At 45.1% G+C, this 21335-nt stretch overlaps 1 protein-coding gene across 1 annotated transcript in view; it reads left to right on the forward strand.

Annotated features, from left to right (window-relative positions):
• Positions 1 to 2509: 2509 nt before the first annotated feature.
• The window catches only part of Art3 (ADP-ribosyltransferase 3), a 38405-nt gene continuing 19579 nt past the window's right edge, over positions 2510 to 21335 (forward strand). Inside the window, exons 1-4 of the mRNA XM_035453053.1 lie at positions 2510 to 2590; positions 5627 to 5680; positions 6805 to 6882; positions 13482 to 14190. Coding sequence (XP_035308944.1) covers positions 2510 to 2590; positions 5627 to 5680; positions 6805 to 6882; positions 13482 to 14190 — 922 coding nt within the window. The remainder of the gene's footprint in view (positions 2591 to 5626; positions 5681 to 6804; positions 6883 to 13481; positions 14191 to 21335) is intronic.

Here is a 21335-nt window from a genome sequence, read left to right on the forward strand (position 1 = left end):
AGGGAGCCTAGTGCTTCTCTCCTTACCAGCAATCCAGTCCTTAAAAATAAAACCATGCCAGGGAGATGGGTTAGTAGGTAAAGTACTTGGTGGGTAAGTCTGACACCCCAAGTTCAGTCCCCAGAATCCACAGAAGAATCCAGAAGTGATGGGTGTATCTGTAGTCCTCAAATTTCTACGGTAAGATTAGAGGTAGAGACAGGAGAGCCAGTCAGCCGGGAGAATGCGGACAGCAGCAGAAACAAGTTCCTACCTCAGCAACTCCCCAGAGTTGTCCTTGAACTGACATATGTACATGCCATGGCATACCATATGTGTGCACTCACACAATGATAGTAAATGAAATAAATACAAAGTTGTTTTAAACAGCTTTTTATCTGAGCTACCATACCATAAAATTTACCTAGTTAGAATGCACAGATCTTAGCTGGGCATAGTGGCAAATGCCTGTAAACTCATCACTTGGCATGGAGGTGGAAGGATTAGGAATTTGAAGCCAGCTTGGGCTACATAGTGCATTTGAGCCTGTCGTTGCTGTCATTTTTAGAGCTACTGACACATGTAAAGTGTGTATTTCAAGGCATTAGGTGTGTTAGAAAGCCACTCAGCAAAGATGATACACTGAGTCTATGGTAATATTAAGTGACACAGAGCAAGGTGATGCTGTGATGCCAGGGGGTAGAGAAGTGATTGGCGCAGGGCCTTTGGTGGAGGGAGGAGGGGGATGCAGGCTTCCTAAGGAAGCTCCTTCCATCCGCTTCCATTGCTCTGCAGAGGAAACCACTCATTAGCGGTCTTGCTTGTTTCCCTCTTACTCCTTCAGAAACATTGTCTCCCCGTCCCTGTGCTTGGTTACTGCAGACATACAGTGGAAACATCAGCACTAAATAATATTCTGTTTATCCATTCACTAGAGGATGGATGTGGAACTGAAATACAGAATTATAACTATTACTAATAATATGTATAAATATTATGATAAATAGCATTTATCATCAATAACTTGTTAAGAGAGGGGAATGGGGTGAATATGAATGAGGTATATTATATACACTTATGAAAGTGTCATAGTGAAGCCAGCTGTCTTGCATAGTTCACATAGCTACTAAAATATCCTGAACATTTTTTAAAGCCTGTGTAACCTGTTACCACCCGCCCCCTAGATTTTGTATAAAGCCCACTAAGAAAAGTTCAACTGGTTTGTGGGGAGGAGAGAGAGAGAGAGGGAGAGAGAGAGAGAGAGAGAGAGAGAGAGAGAGAGAGAGAGAGAGAGAGAGATTTTATTGAGTTTCAGCAACTTGTCTGTTGGAGAGTCTGAATGTGTACTGTAGTTTACAATAAAGCTCCCTCCCACCTGGGCACGGTGACTCATCATATTTGTACAGGTGTTTCTTTAGCATCATTCTCACAGTTATCTTTCCAGTATGCCTCATTTGGGATCTGGAAGCATATGGTTGTAATATTCTTAGTGTTTGCAAACTGAAGGTGAGCCCTTTGGTTTCTGGACAAGGTCTGAAGTTATACCAAATGGTGACAGCACCTATGGTTATAAACCAGAGTTCATATGTTTTTTAATGATATACCACTTGTGAATGATCATCTCATTAATGACAGATACAGAGACGTCCATTGGTTAAATTTGATCAGAGTCAGACATGCATTTTACAATATGAAATAAATTAGATAGTGTATAACTGTCCATAACAGATACTTCATCTGCCACTAGAAATTTGCTTTAAAAATATTTGCTAGCAGGGCTGGAGAGAAGATGGCTGGGCCTGGTGTGGGCTTTTGAAATCCCAAAGCCTATCCCCAGTGACACCTCTCCTCCAATAAGGCCACACCTCCTAGTCGTTTTCAAACAGTTCCACCAACTTGGGACCAAGCTTTCAAATGTATGAGCCTATTGCAGCCGTTCTCAATCAGACCACCAACAGCTGCCATGTGGGTTCTGGGAATCAAACCCACATCCTCTGGAAGAGCAGCCAGTGCTCTTAACTGCTGAGCCATCTCCGTAGCCCAATAACCAGTTTCTTCTTTTAAAAAAAATGAGAGAGGGTCAGGCAGGATTTGTGAGTTTGAAGACCCGAGTTTCCTCATAGAAACCCAGGAGTGGTGATATGCACCTGTAAATCCCGGCACCGGGAAGGCAGAGACAAGAGGGTCCCTGGAGCCCAATGACCAGCCAACCTGGCCAGATCATTTCCAGGTTCAGTGAGGAATCCTGTCTGAAGAAATGAAACGGAGACTGATTGAGGATGAGCCCCAATGATGAACTCAGGGCTCTTGCCCAGCCTCACACAAATCTACACATTTGCCCATATGAGCACACACACATATACGCCCCCATGATCACATGTGTGAATTGAGACTCATGTACAGATTTTCAAACATGCTGTGCTCTTTGAGCCAGAGTTGTTCTTCCCCCTCCATTGCTACCCACACTACATCTTGTGGCTGCATCAGCCCTGGACTCAGCTTCACGGGAACAGGACAGGATGTGACGAAGATGGTCACCTCCCTTCTTCCTCAACAGTTTGTGGAAATTCTCCCAAGCATAGAAATGTATGTTTTCCCAGCAGTAGTCACAGTAACACTGCATTGCAGGTGATGTTGGCATAGAAGTGGGCAAATTTTCTGCTACAGAGACATATTTTCTGTTTTTAATTTTATTTTTTATGTGTATTGGTGTGTCACCTGTCTGTGTGTCTGTGGGAGGGTATCAGATCTCTTGGAACTGGAGTTACAGACATTTGTGAGCTGCCATGTGGGTGCTGGGAGTTGAACCTGGGTCCTCTGGAAGAGCAGCCACTGCTCTTAACCGCTGAGGCATCTCTCCAGCCTGAGACATATTCTCTTGTTTTTTTGTTTTTTGAGACAGGGTTTCTCTATGGCTTTGGAGACTGTCCTGGAACTAGCTCTTGTAGACCAGGCTGGTCTTGAACTCACAGAGATCCTCCTGCCTCTGCCTCCCGAGTGCTGGGATTAAAGGCGTGCACCACCACTGCCTGGCTCTATGAGACATATTTTCTAAGCAAGCACTTGAAGAGTGTGTCATGATAACTCTTAGTGCTTCATCTAAGTAGCATGCATATTATAGAAAAATACATGTAAGCATATAACTTGGTGCATTTTCACAAACTGGATAATACTACAGTGTTATTGGCATCTAGAACTAAACCCAAAGCCTAGCTATCATACCAGAAGACATCTATGTCATTAGAAGTCAGATGTTTTCTTAGATTCTTTAAACTAAAAAATGTTCTCTATCTGTGTTGTGGTGGCACACACCTTTAAATTTCAGCATAGAAACAGGTGGATCTCTGAATTTGAGGCCAGCCTGGTCTACAGAGTGAGTTCCAGGACAGCTAGGACTCCACAGAGAAATCCTGTCTCAAAAAACAAAGGAAGGAAGGGGGAGGGAGGGAGAGGGAATTTTGTCTCTACATCTGCAGTCTTCACAGCCAATGTGAAATTGCACTGATTCTTTTTTTGTTATTTTTTTATGTATATGTGTGAGCAACCCAGTATCTGTGCACCACATGCATACAGGAACCCACAGAAGTCAGAAGAAGGCATTAGACCCCCTGGAACTAATTTAGTACAGGCAGTTTTGAGCTACCATATGGTGCTGGGAATTGAACCTGAGTTGTCTGCAAGAGCAGTCAGAACCCCTAACCATGGAGCAATCTTTTCAGACTTGTTGTCCCTGACTTTTGAACTCCATATAGGTCATGTAATGTGTACATGCTTGTATGTCATGTCAAATTTTGTTTGTGAGATTTACTTTCATAGATATTTTTGTTAGAGTTGATTCATTGAATACTATGTAAAATTTCAGTACATAAATGTATTTCACAGTTTATTCCACTTGGAGATATTCTGAGTAGTCATTATTAGCTTTCTATTCATGTCACTTGATACGATGTCTGTGCTGGCTAGAATTCTGTCAGCTTGACACAAGCCAGTCGTGTGAGAGGAGGGAGCCTCAACTGAAAAATGCCTGTATAAGATCCCACTGTGGCTGGGCACTGGTGGCGCACACCTTTTATCCCAGCACTCAGGAGGCAGAGGCTGACAGATCTCTGTGAGTTTGGGACCAGCCTGGTCTACAGAGCAAGTTCCAGGACAGCCTCCAAAGCAATACAGAGAAACCCTGTCTCGGGGGGGGGGGGGGGGAGGACAAATCCCATTATAGTCAAGCCTGTAGGACATTTTCTTAATTAGTGATCCATGGGGGAGAGACCAGCCCAGTGGAGGTGATGCCACTCTGGGCTGGTGGTGGTCCTGGGTTCTATAAGAAAGCAGGCTGAGCAAACCATGAGGAACAAGCCAGTAAGCAGCACCCTCCGTGGCCTCTGCATCAGCTCCTGCCTCCAGGTTGGGTTCCTATCCTGACTTCTAGCAGTGAACAATGAGTGATGTGAAAGTGTAAGACACATAAACAAACCCTTTCCTCCCCAGGTTGCTTTTGATCATGGTGTTTCATCCCAAGACAACATCTAGCTAGGACAACATCTCAGGGTTGTTTTTATCTGTCATCCCTGAAGGTTGTACATGTTCTTCAGCCTTGTTGACTTTGCCCTGAGTGCTGTGTTAGTTTGGGTTTCTGTTGCTGTGATAAAACACCATGACCAAAAGCAACCTGGGGAGGAAAGGGTTTATTTCATCTCATACTTGCAGCAACAGCCCATCATTGAGGGAATTTAGGGCAAGAACTCAAACAGCATAGGATCCTGGAGCCAGGAACTGATGTAGAGTCTATGGAGGGTGCTGCTTACTGGCTTGCTCCCATGGGTTACCCAGCCTGCTACAGAAGTAGAACCCAGGACCACTAGCCCAGGGATAGCTCCACCCACAATGGTCTGGGCCCTCCCCCCTTAATCACTAATTAAGTAAATGCCCTACAGGCTTGCCTACAACTGGATCTTACACTAGTTTTTTCTTAACTGAGACCTCCTCCTCTCAGATGGCCCTAGCTTGTGTCAAATTGACAGAAATCTAGCCAGCACCTGTGCCTTAGTCAAGAGTTCTAGATGCAGGCATTCCCAGCACTCCCAGCTCCCTTCCTCCTCAGCATTCCCGTTGGACCGTCTTTGGATTTTGTTTATTCTGAACAGTTCTTCCCTGGTGCATACACACACATGTTGGTTTACTTTATTAGCTTGTGAATGCCCTTCCGAACTTTGCTTGTTTGCATACCTCAATACCTGGTTCGGGACCTGAGATACAGTCAGCCAGTTGAGTGGTGACAGCGACCACTGTGACAGTGTTTAACAAACAAGCCCTCTTCATTTCATGTGTCATCTAATAGAGGTCAGTCAGGCCTTCCCTCAGACACGTGAGTGTTGGGAAGTGACTCTTTCAGAAACGAGTCCATCGCCAGCCTCAAAACTGAACATGGCAGGGGTGTTGTTGTGGAGTCTGGGGCCTCTTGGAGATTTAAAGCAGCAGTGGTTCCAGGGCAGGAGAGTGGGGACCAGATATAAATAGCAGAACACAAGTGGGGTAATGCGCCACTGCCAAGCTACCGCTAGGGGTGTTATAAAAAGAAAAGCATTCCCAGGCAGCTCTCACTGTCAACAACATCCCATCCTGGAGGGACTCTCACCACAGCTGAGAGTAGGAATCAGTGTGGCCGGGGCATCATTTAAACTCCCTGCAAAGGCACAAATACCAGGTAAGCATTTTGATTTATCTGCATCCAGACTACTGAATTGAAGACCAGGAGAACCCTGGCCCACAGCTGGCTTGGCACACGCTGCCTGGGTTGCATTCCTTTTACTTTTTGAGAGGGAAGTTTGACACTGCATAGCATTTTAAAATAACTACAGATATTTTAAAAGTGCTAGACAAAAGAACTGCTTTTGAAGAAAGACAGGAACCCGGGGCCAAAAAGAGTTACAAGGAGAAAGGCTATCCTTCCTTCCCCTGTGCCATTCATTTCCTCTTTCAGAATCTAGACTAAGACGATTGGCAAAATAGAGGGAAATGGAGGTTTCCCTTGAGTTACAGGGGTGCCAGCGCTGTTAAGCACATGTATGTGAGAGACTGGAGGCCAGCAGCCTGTATCTCTTAATTGAGCTGGCTAATGGCTCTGGATAGCTTTGGCCCGTGAGGATCCTTGCCCTCCTGGCTAGCCCTTATGCTGTCACAAGTACCGGAACGGATACTGGACGATCAGCCAGTAGACTGCCAGGATCTAGTTAGAATCCCTGCCTTCCCAGGGCTTGTCAGTCGACTCCAGAACATTACACACTTGTTCAACCTCTGGCCTCTGGTGGTTGTGAGGAGTTGGAGGAAGGAGGTCACCTGAGGTACTCCACTCCATCCTGCTGCTGACCTCATCCATCCCCTCCCACCCTAACGGGCGGGCGGGCATGCTCTAACTTGCCTGGCCAGTGGAAGGATGGAAGCTGTGCATGGGGAAATTTCTAGACAGTTCTTAGAAACTGGGAGCTAGTGGAGCAGTTTGAGAGCAGGATGGTTTTGGTGTGCTGTTTCCTGTGTATGCTCAGGGGAGATTTAGAGATGGGGAAACTTGTGCCTAAGTGACCCTGATGGGAGAGCCATGTCTAGAGTTGTGTGGAGGTGGATGGGTTTGCTCTTGGAAGCACTGAAGTTCCCTAAGGTTTTGTTCGATCTCTAGATAAAATCGAATGGCTCTTGCAGCCCTTGGGGTAATCTCTTGTACCATCACAATGTCTGCCCACAATGAAAATATATGTAGCATGTTTTCTTGCTCTCTTTTCCTAAAGCTCTTGGTTAACCCTACTGAATTAAATCTTTTTCATTCTAATTTAGAAGAGAAAAGTGAAGATGGGACATTTTGAAATGGTCACCACGCTGCTGGCAGCCATGACTCTAATGGACATCTTCCAGGTAATGTTGGGAATGTGCTCACTGGGATGGCAGCCTGTAACATTGCCTGAGGAATCTCTGTGGACTGAGAGAAGCCAGAGTAGGCAAATTGGTTTGTTGTAAGCAGCTCTTCCTTCATTTTGCAGGTGACACATCTGCTAAGTGTAGAAAGTTGAGAAATTAAAATTAAATGAAGAGGACAGAAAAATTCAGCCATAAACTCTCCCACTTGGAGGAAGAGACTCTTAGGGATCATGTGGATAGTGTATGTGGTTCCTGTCTCTGTGTGTATAATTTATTTTAAAAAGTAGGTTAACACTGTACAGAGTACTTTTAACCTTGTCTTCAAGTCATACTGCACAGAATTCGCATGTAAATAAATATTCTGGAAATATCGTGTGTTCTCCAAATAGTGCCACGGTGTTTGATTTCCATGTTTGTCATTAAACTACATAGTGACTATTTCCTTGTTGGCTTTTTACCAATAGAAATTTTATGATTTTATTTGCCATTCAATATTTAAAAACGAATATACTTTTTGTATGTATTGTATGAGACAGGCATCTCACTTGTCTTCTTTAAGATACCATAAAATTTAAAAATTGTATCCATTTTTAAAGCTTTAATCCAGTTTCTAGAGCATTAGTATGTTCTGTTGCCCGCACATTGTTTAACTTGAGATAAAGTTTGCAAGAAAATGGCCTCCAAAGAGAGTGGCACTATTAGGAGGTGTGGCCTTGTTGGAGTAGGTGTGGTCTTGTTAGAGGAAGTGAGTCAGTGTGGAGGCAGGCTTAGAAGTCTCATATAACCTCAAGCCACTCCAGTGAGACAGTCCACTTCCTGTTGCCTGCATATCAACTTGTAGCAGCTCCTCCTCCAGTACCATGCCTGCCTACATGCTACCATGCTCCCCGCCATGATAATGGACTGAACCTCTGAAACTGTAAGCTGCCACCTCAATTAAATGTTTCCTTTGTAAGAGTTGCTGTGGTCGAACTGAACTGGAATCCAGTTGCAGAGAAGGAGGAGTGATGAGAGAAGGGGTCAAGACCACTCTGGGGAAATCCACAGAAATAGCTGACCTGAACAAGAGGGAACTTTTGGCCCCTAGATTGATCACTGGGAAACCAGCATGGAACTGATCCAGACCCCATAAATGTGGGTGTCAGTGAGGAGGCCTCGATAATATATGGGGCCTATTGTAGTAGATCAGTACTTATCCCTAGTGTAGGAATGGACTTTGGGATCCCATTTCACACAGAAGGAGACTCCCTCAGCCTAGACACAACGGGGAGGGCCTAAGCCCTCTCCCAAAGGATATGACAGACTCTGAAGACTCCCCCATGGAAGGCCTCACTCTCCCTGGGGAGCAGAAATGGTATTGGATAGGTAGGGTGTTAGTGGGGAGCAGGGGAGGAGGGGAGGGAGAGGGAATGGGGATTGACATGTAAAACAATCTTGTTTCTAATTTAAATAAAAACTTTAAAAAAAAAAGAGTTGCGGTCATGGTGTCTCTTCACTGCAATAGAAACCCTAACTAAGATAGAAGTTGGTACCAGGGACTGGGATATTGCTGTGGTAAGCCTGACCACGCTTTTATTTGGAGGAATATGGACCTTGGGACTGTGGATTAGAAAAGCTTAAGTGCTGCTTAATGGGCCATCCTAGTAGAAACTTGGAGGGTAGCGGTGCTGAGTATGATTTGAACTATGCAGGGGCTGGGGGTTTCAGAGGGGAAGGATTTTAGTATGTTGCCTAGAAATCCTTCTTGTGATATTTTAGTGGGAAATGTGGCTGCTTTTTGCCCTTGCTGGAAAAGTTTGCCTTAGGGTAAAGTGAAGAATTTTTTTTTATTAATTCCATTGGCAGAAGAAATCTCAAAACAACCTAGTATAGACTGTGTTGTGTGGTTATTAGTGTTAACTCTAATGAGTGTATATAATGAAAAGGAGCAAGCTGAGCAAGGACGAATATTTGAGGAGAAAAGAACACATGAAAGTAGCATGGAGCTAAGTCCTGTATTCCAGGAGATAAACAGAGTAAGAAATGAAATAAAGGAATGGTGACCTCAGGGCAAGATCCCACCCAGCTAAAGTTCCAACTTGTGAAAAGGAATTAAAGAAAAGCTTAGAGCCGGGTGTGGCCATGAACAATTTTAATTCCAGCACTTGGAAGGTAGAGAAGGGTAGATCTCTGAGTTTGAGGCCAGCCATTCTATAGATCCAGTCTAAGGACAGCCAGGCTTAGGCAATGAAGGACAGATAGCTGGTGAAGATATAATTGAATGAGGGGGCCATGTTCTAGCCCCAGCAAGCAGCAGCTTGGTGGCAGCTTCAGCCTTGTGTTTCTGGCTCTAAGTTAAGGATAGAAGAAAGGCATTATGGAACCTTCCTGCCTGACTAAGAAAAACCCCCGAGGCCAGGCATGTGTCAGGGGTGTCCCTGAATGGAGGCCTCGATAGGTCATTGTGTGAAGCTGTGAAGTTGAAGCCTGAATCGCCTTGGAGAACCCAAGATGTTGGAGATGCCAGAGCCATTGGATACCTGCTAAGGAGAGCTGCTAACAGGGAGTGAGTGGAACCAGACCAAGAGGAAGTGTGTTGTGGTCAACAAAGTTGAAAGGAGTTGGAGAGCTGAAGATTGTTTTGACATCAGACATACAGGGATTGGAGTTTGCTCAGCTGGATTTTGGTCTTGCTTTGCTCCAATATTTCCTCATTATGCTCCCTTCCCTACGTTTTGGAACAGTAATGTATACCCTGCGCCACTATATGTTGGAAGTATGTGATCTGTTTTTTTGATTTTGATTTTACAAGGGATTACAGTTAAGAGACTGCATGACTCTCAGAAGAGACTTTGAACTTCACACTTTTAAATAAGTTTGAGACTGTGATAGACTATGGGGACTTTGAAATTGGACTGAATGCATTTTTACATTATGATATGGCTACAAGCCTTTGTGGGGGGGTCAGGGAGTGGAATGTAATGGTTTGAAAGGAAATGGCCCCCAAAGGGAGTGGCACTAATGGGAGGTGTGGCCTTGTTGGAGTAGATATGGCCTTGTTAGAGGAAAGTGTCAGTGTGGAGGCAGGCTTTGAGGTCTCATGGATGCTTAAGCCACACCCAGTGAGGCCTACTTTTTGTTGCCTGCTTGTCAACATGTAGCAGCTCCTTCTCCAGCACCAGATCTGCCATGTCCCCCTCCCCCATCCCATAATTATGATAATGAACTGAACCTCTCAAGCTGTAAGATGCCACCTCCATTAAATGTTTTCTGTAGGGAGTCACCCTAGCCCCGCCCAATAGTCCTGGGGCAGGTACCAGGTGGACCTGGGGACTCGCCCATAAGGGCGGGGTGAAGGAAAGCCGGGATGACGTAAAGGGGGCTTCTTAAAGGACTGCACGTGGGGACGGGGGTCTCTCTTTGTTCTGGCCGCGCTGGCTGGGTTCTTAACCTAGCTCTGGCCTGTGTTTCACCCGGCTGTGCTTGGAAATAAAGAGACCTTAATCCAATAGTTTTCTTTATAAGAGTTGCCATGGTCATGGTGTCTCTTCACAGCAATAGAAACCCTAACTAAGACATAGAATTGAGATACCCTTAAAAACATTTTAGACCACACCCTCCACTGGTGTCCTTACGATGTTGACCAACATTAACTGTGGAGCTGCATAGCATTTGCAGCCCTCTCAGAAGCACTTTGCTTATTGGAAGTCAGTTCCCTCCTTCTCCGCTATTCTCCGGCAGCCAGTGAGATTTATGGACAGTTCAGCAGACTGGAATCTTGCATAATACAGTCTTTTGTGCATGGATTCTTTTGCCTAGCATACTGTTTTCAAAGCCTTTTCATGTTGTGTCATATATTAGTATCTCATTCTTTTCATTTAGGAATACTAGTGCCACTACATGGCTAGCCACATTTTGTTTATCAATCAGGCATTTGGGTCGTTCCACTTTATGGTAACTAGGAATAGTATTGCCAAGAACATCTGTGTATGGGTTTCTGTTTGAATGTTTTCAATTCTTCAGATAATTATTCCTCTCTAGGTAGGGACCTATCCAAGCACTGTTGCTAGCCTTATACAGTATTTACGTGAATACCTAGTTTTACTTATGTAAGTGAACATAAATTAGCCATAAATTAGGCTGTGCTACACTGCATGGCAGAATTGTGCATTATTGTGAACATACTTCACTTGGGGGTATCTAGATGAGGGTCACTGGGTCATATCATAACTTCCTGTTTAGCTCCTTGAGGTTCTGCTGAAGTACCATCCACACTGGCTGTACTCCACAGCGCTCCCTCCAGCATGGACTAGGGCTCCAATTCGGCTGTCTCCTATTTACGTGTGATTTTCCTCTTCTGCTCTTGTTTTTGTTTTTTTCATTATTTCCATTCTAGTGGGTATAAAGTGCTGCCTTTTGTGGTTTTAATTTGCCTTTCAAATTAAAATTTTAGTTCGCAACACATCATTTTAACATCTTTTAGTGTTTTTCCATCTAATTGGTTTCTCTTCTGAAACACCTAGGTCATTTCTACATATTTGAAATGAATTTTTGGTGGATGAATTTTATCACTACAAGCTTTTGTTTAGGTGGATACCTCAGAGGAAGAAGACATTAGCAGCTCATTCACCGAATCTTCTGTACCTGCTCCTTAGTGTTCATTCATCTGTCCTGAATGGCGATGGCATTTAGGAGCTTTGCCACTGCAAGGCACGCACTGTTCGGAACACACAATCAGCTGTGGTGTCTGGCCAGGAAGTCTTGCTGTCTAAAATTAGACATGTGAAGCCCTCTCTGAGGCATAGGGAAAAGACAGGAACATATTGGATCAACTCTGATACGGTGTGAGGAATGTGGGCGGCGGTTTCGGGGCTGATGTCTTATGTTGCAGTCTTCAAGATAAATCACGCTTGGTGCTCAGGCTGAGCTCTGGTACATTCTGTGCTACAGAGCAAAATGCGTTTCTTAACTGTGAGACCCAAGGGACTTGATCTCTGAAGCCCTGATCCCCATGTCAAGAAACTGACCTACAGACCCAGGAGAGCAAGGGTCTCAGTGTCACCATGGGAAAACACTATGGTTAGCAATCAATTTCTGTTGCTGGTCTAGGGCCCACTTAGTTGTCTTATTGGTAAAATGCTTTCTCTTGTTTAGCAAAATGAAACTCTTTTAAAAGTATTATGTAAGCCGGGCTTTGGTGGCTCACGCCTTTAATCCCAGCACTCGGGAGGCAGAGGCAGGTGGATCTCTGTGAGTTCGAGGCCAGCCCGGTCTCCAGAGCGAGTGCCAGGATAGGCTCCAAAGCTACACAGAGAAACCCTGTCTCGAAAAACAAAACAAAAAAAAAGTGTTATGTAAGTGTCAGTGGGCTTCATCATGGGACCATTCTAATGTTTTAGAAGCAACAGAACGTTTTGGTTAAGAAGGTAGAACTCTGGAACCAGAGTGTCTGGGGTCAAATACCAATACCATGTCTCAGTATATTCATTTCCTTATCTTTAAAGAAAAAGGTGGAAGGAAGGCTTGGAGCTGGAGAGGTGACTTGGTGGCTATGAGCACCCACGGTTGCAGAGAATCTGGGATAGGTTGCACCCACGTGGCTCATAAACCACCTATAATGCAAGTTACACTGTCTTTTGACTTCCTTGGGTGCCAGGCACCCTGGTGGTGATTTACATGTGTGCACACAAACACTAATGCACATAAAATAAAAATAAACCTTTAAGGTAAAATGAAACAGAAGGATGTTCGTGATGGTACCTATCTCATGGGTTACTCTGAGTATCATGTGAGGTAATGCTTCAAAGGAAGCATTTAGTGCCAGCACATGGGAAGGAGATGTTTGTGAGGCCTGGAAATGAGACATCCTGAGATGGCGGTGTCTTGGAAGACTCCGCAAACGGTTGTATGAGCAGATGGTTCATACTACTGATTCTAGGCCGGAAGTTTATATGTTTATATGTGTATGGTCTTAGACATGGATGACAGGTCTTTGGGCATCCAAAGGAATCAAGTAGGCAGTTGACATTCTCAGCCTTACAGCCTCATCTCCCTTTCAAGTGCCATTAATTTTCTTTATTCCCCTATGGGATTACAAGCATGGCTGTTGGAGTTCCTAAACCAACAGTAAGTAGCCCGACGCTTACAGTTTTAAAGGAAAAGAGGTGGGGATTTTGGAGAGGGGTGATCTGCCTTTACTTGGGGCTGGAAGTGTAAAACCAGTCCCGCACATGCCATCTGAATGAGGGAGCGTGGCTGAAGGGAGAGGTAATATTTGTCACCATGTATTTTCTACCCTGCGCAGTATTTTGTACGTGATACTTCAGACTCTACAAAACAGTCTTGAGCATTTGAGGGAATGAAGGTTGAACCGGAACTGCCACAGAAGTCTTTAGTCCCTTGCGCACCACAGAGCTCACGTGAATGAGTTGCAGGCAATATTCCTACCCATACCTTACTCTCTCATATAAACATGAAAGCTGAGAGAAGCTACCCATTGCCGTGGGGTGGACTTCATAGTTAAAAAGTGGATGAGACAGTGGGCATAGCACTGTGAGAGAAAATTACACCAAATGAAATTGTGACCTCAAGCGTGTTCCTTTCCTTTTGCTTTGAAGGTGAAGGCAGAAGTGTTAGACATGGCAGAGAATTCGTTTGATGATGAATACCTAAAGTGCAGCAACAGGATGGAAATGAAGTACATTCAGCAGCTGTTCAAGGAGGAAAGCGCCAGCCATAGGCTCCTGGAGACTGTGTGGGACAATGCCGGGATCTTGTGGGATGCTCGGAAGGCTCAGATCCCCGTCCCCCTGACCTTCAAGAACTCCTATGGAATAGCCCTGATGGCGTTCGTGACCGAGGCTCGAGAGCAGACTCCTTTTTACCACACGTTCAACAGAGCTGTGAAGATGGCTGGCCATTCCCGGAAAAGTTACATCTATGACTTTCCCTTCAAAGCTTTTCATTTTTACCTGACAAGAGCCCTGCACCTGCTGAGAAGGCCTTGCGGTGACAGCTACAAAGACGTGGTGTACCTCACAAGTCCAGGCATTTCCTTCAATTTTGGAGAGAAAAACCTCGCCCGGCTGGGCAATTTCACACTGGCATATTCAGCCAAACCCCCCATAGATAACAACCAACCAGTGCTAACCATCCACACCTGCTTTGGGGTTCCTGTGGAAAGGTTTTTTGGTAACGAAAGTGAGAGAGTGGTTTTAATACCTCTGAGTGAGGTTTTTCACGTGTCGCAGGAAGGAACTGACAAGGGCCTTACTCTGCACAGCATAAACAAGACCTGCAGCTACTATGATTGTGCGTTCCTCGGGGGTAAGTGTCTCAGCCATGATCTGGGTTTGTCTGAGAGGAGTGGGGTGGGGTGCAGGCCCCGAGAGGTGTCTGGGAGGAGAGGAGTAGGGTGCAGGCCCCGAGAGGTGTCTGGGAAAATGGAGTGGGTTTGCAAGGAGAGATGACATCAGCAGTTTCCAGTCTCACACTCTCTGTCTCTATATCTACAACTCAGGTGTGGTCAAATGCACATAACTGTTAAACAACAAAACAGTACTGTGAAGCAGAACCCATTTTGCCCTACAGGGTTTGGCAATGGTCAGAAACGTTTTTTGGTTGTCACAACTCAGAAAGAGGTGGGGTTGTTATTGGCCAGGAATGGCCAAACAATGCTTGGGACCCTGTCAAAACAAAGCATTATCTAGTGTAAAATGTCAGTACTCCTGGTGTTGAGAAATCCCATTACAAGTCATGCAGTAAAAACAGCCCTATCCCATCTCCAAGCCTCACTGGCATCCATTCTAAATCATTTTAGCTATTTTTTTCAGGCATACACCATCATGCATACTTTTATTATTTCTGGATTTACATTGTTTTTAGATGTCTTCCTTCATGTGTTCTCTTGGTCCAGTAGATTGGTGGCTTTTTTTGTTGGTGGTGGTGGTTTTGGTTTTTTTTAAACCCCTGTAGTACTTCCTTTGCTGGGGTGACTTTATGACTTCATTTTTAAATATCTTATTAATATTTCATCCCAGTTCCTTTAACAGAATTAGCAATCTCTCTGTACATTCATCTTCCCAACCCCTGGACATACTCTCCTGGATTCCCTCATCCTGCTCTGGACTGTGCTCCTAGGTTCTCTGAAGGTCCTGTGGTGTCTCCACACCACCTGTACCTCCAGTCTGAGGCTGTGCCTCTCCTCACACAATCCTGTTCTGGATTTGCATGTCTTCCCCAAGTTATTCCTTTGTTTGGGATGATGCCAAGTGTTGACCGCCATTTTCTGAAAAATGGTTTTTTGAGGCAATTTTTCTAAGACCTAGCATGTGAAAGATCAGCCTTTAATCTCAAATAATAGTATTTGTAGCTTGCCACATTCTTGCATGGTTGGTTCTAGGGACTTGGACCTAACTAGAGGCAGGCAGGCAGGCAGGCAGGCAGGCAGACAGACAGACAGACACAGATAGTAGCTAGAATCGAGTGATCTGGCTCTCAGTGGAGAAACCCCAGCACCCCAGAAACTCGGCATGTTTATTATATAGAGTTGAACAGAGGAGGGGGTACTGCATACAGCTGAACCAGGAGGTGGAGTTATTACATACTGATAAACAAGGATCCGGGTTTATGGTGTATAACTGGATCAAGGGGGCGAGCCTCGCTCATCTCAGAGGAAGCAGTCTCCGTAGGGAAGGTAGTCCTCAGGCTATAGACATCTGAGGAGAGAAAGCTATGATGGCCATTTTCTGCACACTGTCAACACTCACACTTGGTCCTCAGGAAGGCTTTGCCACCCCCTCCAGCTGAGGCTGTGGGGGTCCTTGACAGGGCGATGTAGAACCACTCTGATCTTAGGATGAATCCCGGTGTGGGTTTTTCCATGTTTTGGTTTTTGCTGTTGTTATTTTTGTTTTTGTTTTATGCTGTGGGGGATGAAGCCTAGAAGCCAGATCATACTAGGCAAGTCCTTCAGCACTGAGCTGCATCTCTATCTATCTATCTATCTATCTATCTATCTATCTATCTATCTATCTATCTATCCATCCATCCATCCATCTATCCATCCATCCCAGCCTGAGAGCCGATCGCTTTATTCTTCAAGTCTTAGGGAAGATATTCTCTTTATTTGCAGCATTCTGAAATGCTGAGGCTTTGTGCCTTGCTGTGTGTGAATACAGGGTTAATAAAAACCCGTTCTCCTTCCTCCTATGAAAGTGACCGGATTCCTTTGTAGCTGTTTCTTTGTCCTGTGCTAAGGGCAGAATGACAGCGGAGCTGTACCCAACACTGCCTTCGGTAAACAGAGCCCTAGATGGTGAAGCATATGTGAGGAGGAGATTAGGAAGGGACCTAAGTTCCTGGGGCAGAATGCCATAGTTTTAAACTATCTGAAAGTGATGCAACATATCCACGTTCTCTGGGTGTGAAGGCTGGAAGCAGCACTGGACTCTGGTACTGGTCTGCCCCACAGTGGTCTGTTCAGGAGTTATTGTGTCTCACCTATAATTAAGGAGGGTAGGGCTAAAGACCACTTAGAGACTTCACTTGAGAAGCCATTGCCTGCTTGCCTGCTGTGTGCATCGCCTTGCATTCTCCTGCAAGACACAGCGAGGAGCTGGCCTTTGGGTCTGTGTGACTACTAGCTGAACCCAAACCCACTGCTGCTGGGTCTAACCGTGAATTAACAACAGTTGGCCTCAGACATAGGGAAAACTTTAGACCTTGACACTGTGTGCCCAGTGTACAGAGATAAACGGGTGGGTAGGACGGTGCTGAGGAGAAGACCCTCAGTCGGGATGCTGGCATACTTGAAGTTGACTGGGGGATGCCCTGTGGCCCTTGGCCCAGCCCCGAGCCCCAGTTGCAGGCTTTCAGGAAGTGTTCCTGGGGCTTACATTTTCCCTCCTGCACTTCCTTGCTGCTGAGAGTGAATGATTCCTTTGTCACTCTAGGCACCTGTTTGCCACTTTCCTGACCTGCACTGGAGTGTGATTCCAAGCCTTGTTCTTCTCACTGACAGCAACACGAACAACAGATCATGTTAAAAAGCATCCATCCCCATTCACCCTCTCTCTATTGGCCATGACCCCAAGCCAGAACAGCCAGAGCCAGCTAATACCAGAGATGCATCTTATTCTTGTTCCTCCTATGTCACAATTGAGTTATTTGTTATTTCTCCCTTATCCATGGGGGTAATGAATTCCAAGACCCCCAGTGGTTGCCTGAACCCATGGATATCAAACCCTGTATGTCCTGTGTATTTTTCTATACATACATATGCATGAGAAAGTTTATAAATTAGGTGCAGTAAGAGTTTAATAATAGTAGAATAATTACAGCTGTGTATTAGGAATTCTGCAAATGCCATCGCTCTTGAAGGAATATTTGCTGACTTCAGTTGACCACTGGTAACTGAGACCATAGAAGGTTAAGCTGTGGAGAAAGAGGGAACATGCAGATGAGCAAACTATAAACCATGCCTCCCTTCCTCCCCACCCTGGGTGTGTTTAATGTCTCTAGAACATCACAGTCAGAGTCCCAGTCGCAGCTGCACTGTAGAAATCATACCTATTTTGGTGCCCCTGATGCATTCAGGCAAATGCCATTTATGGAGGCCGTGGTTACATAAAAGCTGTGGATACCAACCATGGTTAGCACAAGTACCTAGCAGATGGGCTGTGGTGGGCAGGGAAACCCACAGATTCCATGTTTGTGAGTTTGAATTGTGATATAGCAAAAGATATGATGAAAGGTGAGCTGGTGGATTGATTGTGAGTGAGTCAGGGGCTCGAGGCTCTCATGGCCCGTTGTGAACCTGTCTGTATAGGAGGAGGAGGAGGATGTAGGGAGGACCATTTCACAGGTTAATGTTCAGCCCAGCCACAAAGGAGGTGTTTGTGGGGACTCACATGTGCTGTGTTCGCAGAGCTCTGACCCAGTCAGCTACTGCTTTTGCACGAGTTGATTGAAAGCAAGGCTGAGTTCAGGGTTTGACCATAAACTGGAGTTCTCTGCTGCCACCTAGAGATAACCAATGGGAATGCAAGGTCAAAAACTTCCTAAGGCCCGCTTTAGGTGTGGCTGAATGGTAGAACACTTGCTAGCAAGCCAGAGGCCCTTTTGTACCAACCATCCTCCTGCACTGGAGGGAGAGACAGATAAACAAACAAACAAACAAAAAACTATGGTTCTGGATGGGAAAAGGCAATGTTTCTAAAAGGTATTGAAATTTACTACACTTATTGTGCTAGCACAGTCCTTTGTTACTGTTGAGAACTTACCTGTGGTTTCTAAACATGAAAATAAGAGTGTGGATATTACAAAAACTGGCTAGCCAAACAAACAAAAAACCCAGTTCCATTCATTAGGAAATAAAGAGGATAGTTCCTGGATATTCTTGCTGTCAATCCAAGGAAAGAATAAAACCTTCCTCCTTCCTGAAGAAAGGCTATAGCAGGTCAACCAGCTTAGATGCTTTTTTGGATAACAATGGAATATCAGCTGTGTAATCAGACTAAACGCCTTGTTGTTAAAAGTGACACCACTGGATAATTGTAACTGAATTTGGAGGGTTGTGAGCCAGGTATGAATTCCTAAGAGAAAGCCCCAGCGTAGGATTCCTCGTTGCCCTGTAGTGCAAATGCAACAAGTCTACAAAAGACTAACAGAGAAACAGCATGTGCCGTCCCCGAACCTCGTCATCTTAACGAATACCCTGGGTGTAGGTGGCCTGGGTTTCAGCCATGTTTCTGATGGGGCAGGAGAGGTCTATGTAATGCTTTGCCTACTTACAGAATCAGGGGATCAGGACTTAACAAGTGTTTCCTGGTGGAAAATGTGTCTTGTTAGGCAAAAGGAGCTCCTGGACTCTGGTAGTTGGCAAAAGCCTATTTTTGCACGCACTGAGGCATGGAGAGCCAGACCCCTGCCAAGCCATCAAAAGGGATAGAGAAGATGAGTTTATTAGGCTGTCCAGACTTCTTATACATCCACCTGAGGCTGGGGATATAGGCAGAGGGGCTTGCCTGGCATGCCTAAGGCTCTGCGTTCCTTCTGCACTGAGAAAATGCACGATTCTACCCAGACCAAAGTGGCTATTAAATGTATGTGTTTTATTGTTTCTAACTGATACATGGTAGAATTTCCAGGGGATATGGAAGTTTCTGTGTTGTTTGAAATGATCTGGAATTGGGCCTCAGTTTGAATACTGAGGACACGTGAGAAGTGACTCTCAACTCACCATTATGAGTTAACACCCAGAAGAGTTTGGAAGAAACAAGCCCTGTGCGCTGAGTCCTCCCAAACCATCACCCACTGGATTTGGCAATTACTGCCGCCTCCATTGAGGTGAAGAATCAGAGATGGGAGCTGGAAGGAAATGCATATTTGGATGATACTGCAGGAGCCGGCATGCCCTGTCAGGGCTCTGGCCAGGCTGGTCTGGAATCCATGGGTCCAAGAAAGCACAGCTGCCGGAGCTCTGAACATGGACGTAAGCTGCCCTTCATGGGCAGAATTCCTTTCCGGAAGCCCTGGCTCCTCTCTTAGGTCTCCTGTTGATTAAGTCAGGCTGCCTGGAATGTTTTGGATAGTTTCCATTACTGACAGTTAGCTGCATATAGACTTTGATCTTGTCCATAAAGTATAACTTCATAGCAGTAGGTAGATGAGTGTTTCATTGACTAGCTGAGGACTGACTGGGTCCTAGACATGTTGACCAAAATCCAACCTTGAACCTGTGTCAGCCATCTTTATCACATAGCAAGTTACTCTGAGGCAGTGGTTCTCAACCTTCCTAATGCTGTGACCCTTTAAGACAGTTCCTCATGTTGTGGTGACACCCAACCGTAAAATTATTTTTGCAGCTACTTCATAACTGTAATTTTGCTGCTGTTATAAATTATGATGTAGATGTGTTTTCTGATGTTCTTAGGTGACCCCCAGGTTGAGAACCACAGCTTGCCTTGCAGTCGCTGTGGGGTTGGCTGTCCAGATACAGCTTGTCTCAGTCCTTTGAATAAATGTCTCTTAGCACTTTAGTCAGGTTTGACTGGAAGAGATCTGTTGCTCAGCTCATCGCATGGCTTTGGGTGGGATATACTCCTTCCTGAGTTATCCAACTAAGGCACAGTTCCTAGTCAGCAGCTAGACGCAGGACCCCCTTGGTTCCTAGCCACATGGGCCTCTCAGGAACCAACCTCCTAATAGTATCACCCTCTAAAATCTTATGGGGGCCAATTACTTTCAAACTACCACAAGAGTATTTGCCATAGAACTATCATGTGTCCTTTTTATGAGCAGGTGTTTCTGGTCTGGTTACTGTGACTGTCTGTGGTCATGTAAAATGTGTTTTGATTCACTGAATTAAAAGCCATTATCTGAATGGCCACTGCACACTAATGGTCACTAAGCAAGTATGCCCACAGTGGTGTGTTCTTCCTCCAGTTGCCCTCACCATCCAAATCCTGACTCCCAAGAGCCTGGGGACTCAGCCAAGGCAGAAATTAGCTTGGGTGAATTTAGGTTACAAACAGCTAAAGATAGCCTTCAGCTCTGGAGAGTCCATGGGAGATTGGTACAATTGAGTTTCTTTTAGTGGTTTTTGTTTTGTGTGTTTGTTTTGTTTTGAGATAGGGTCTCATTATGTAAGGAGTGAGGAGGAGGCATTCTCCTTCATGCTGGGGTTACATGTATGTCCCCAGATCCAGCCAGGTGGGTGACACTAGGAGGAATTTTCATTTGGCAGCCTGGTCCTTTACAAATGGTTTCCTCCCGTGGATTTGCTTATAGGTCCACCAGGTGTAGTAGAGACAACATCACTCACACTTCATGTGCTTCATCAGTCTCCAAGATGCACACACATACCCACATATATATAAGGACTGAGCTCACAAGCTGTGTCTGCTGCATGTGTCCATAGAGAAATACTAAATGGGATTTCTTTTCAGGAACGCAGTTCTGGGTGTCTCAGTAGACTGATCATATAGCGAGGTCACCCATGTTGCCAGATGAGTCAGTTTCATGGTGTATTTCCCTCCAGGTTCAACATTTGTAGTTCAGCCCAGCACACACCATTGCAACACATGGCTTCAGGGTTATTTTTACTCACTCTGAAGACTGGCTGTTTTATCGTCCATCGAACTGAGTTATTTTTTTCAGATGTCAAGCTTTGTAGCAGGGCTCCCTTTGGGCTGGTTGTTGGGTGAGATGGGAGGTAAGGCTGCTTCGATGTCTGGTATCTCAGGGATCCTCAGGTTGTAATGACCCTTCCTGTCTTAAGTTTATTCACAGGGACTCCTAGGCTGAAAGAAGTACCTGGTAGTTTTATTTTAAGTACTACCAGACAGATCAGATGTGCCTAACATTTGAGTAATTATTTGAAAAGATAATGCATTGGTCATAGGAAGGTGTGTTTTTTTTATCGTGAGCATGATCATTAGGCACCTGTTAAAGGTTGTGTGTCTGTGCAT

This window comes from Cricetulus griseus (genome assembly GCF_003668045.3).
Source record: "Cricetulus griseus strain 17A/GY chromosome 1 unlocalized genomic scaffold, alternate assembly CriGri-PICRH-1.0 chr1_1, whole genome shotgun sequence".
In the NCBI taxonomy this organism is placed as follows: Eukaryota; Metazoa; Chordata; class Mammalia; order Rodentia; family Cricetidae; genus Cricetulus; species Cricetulus griseus.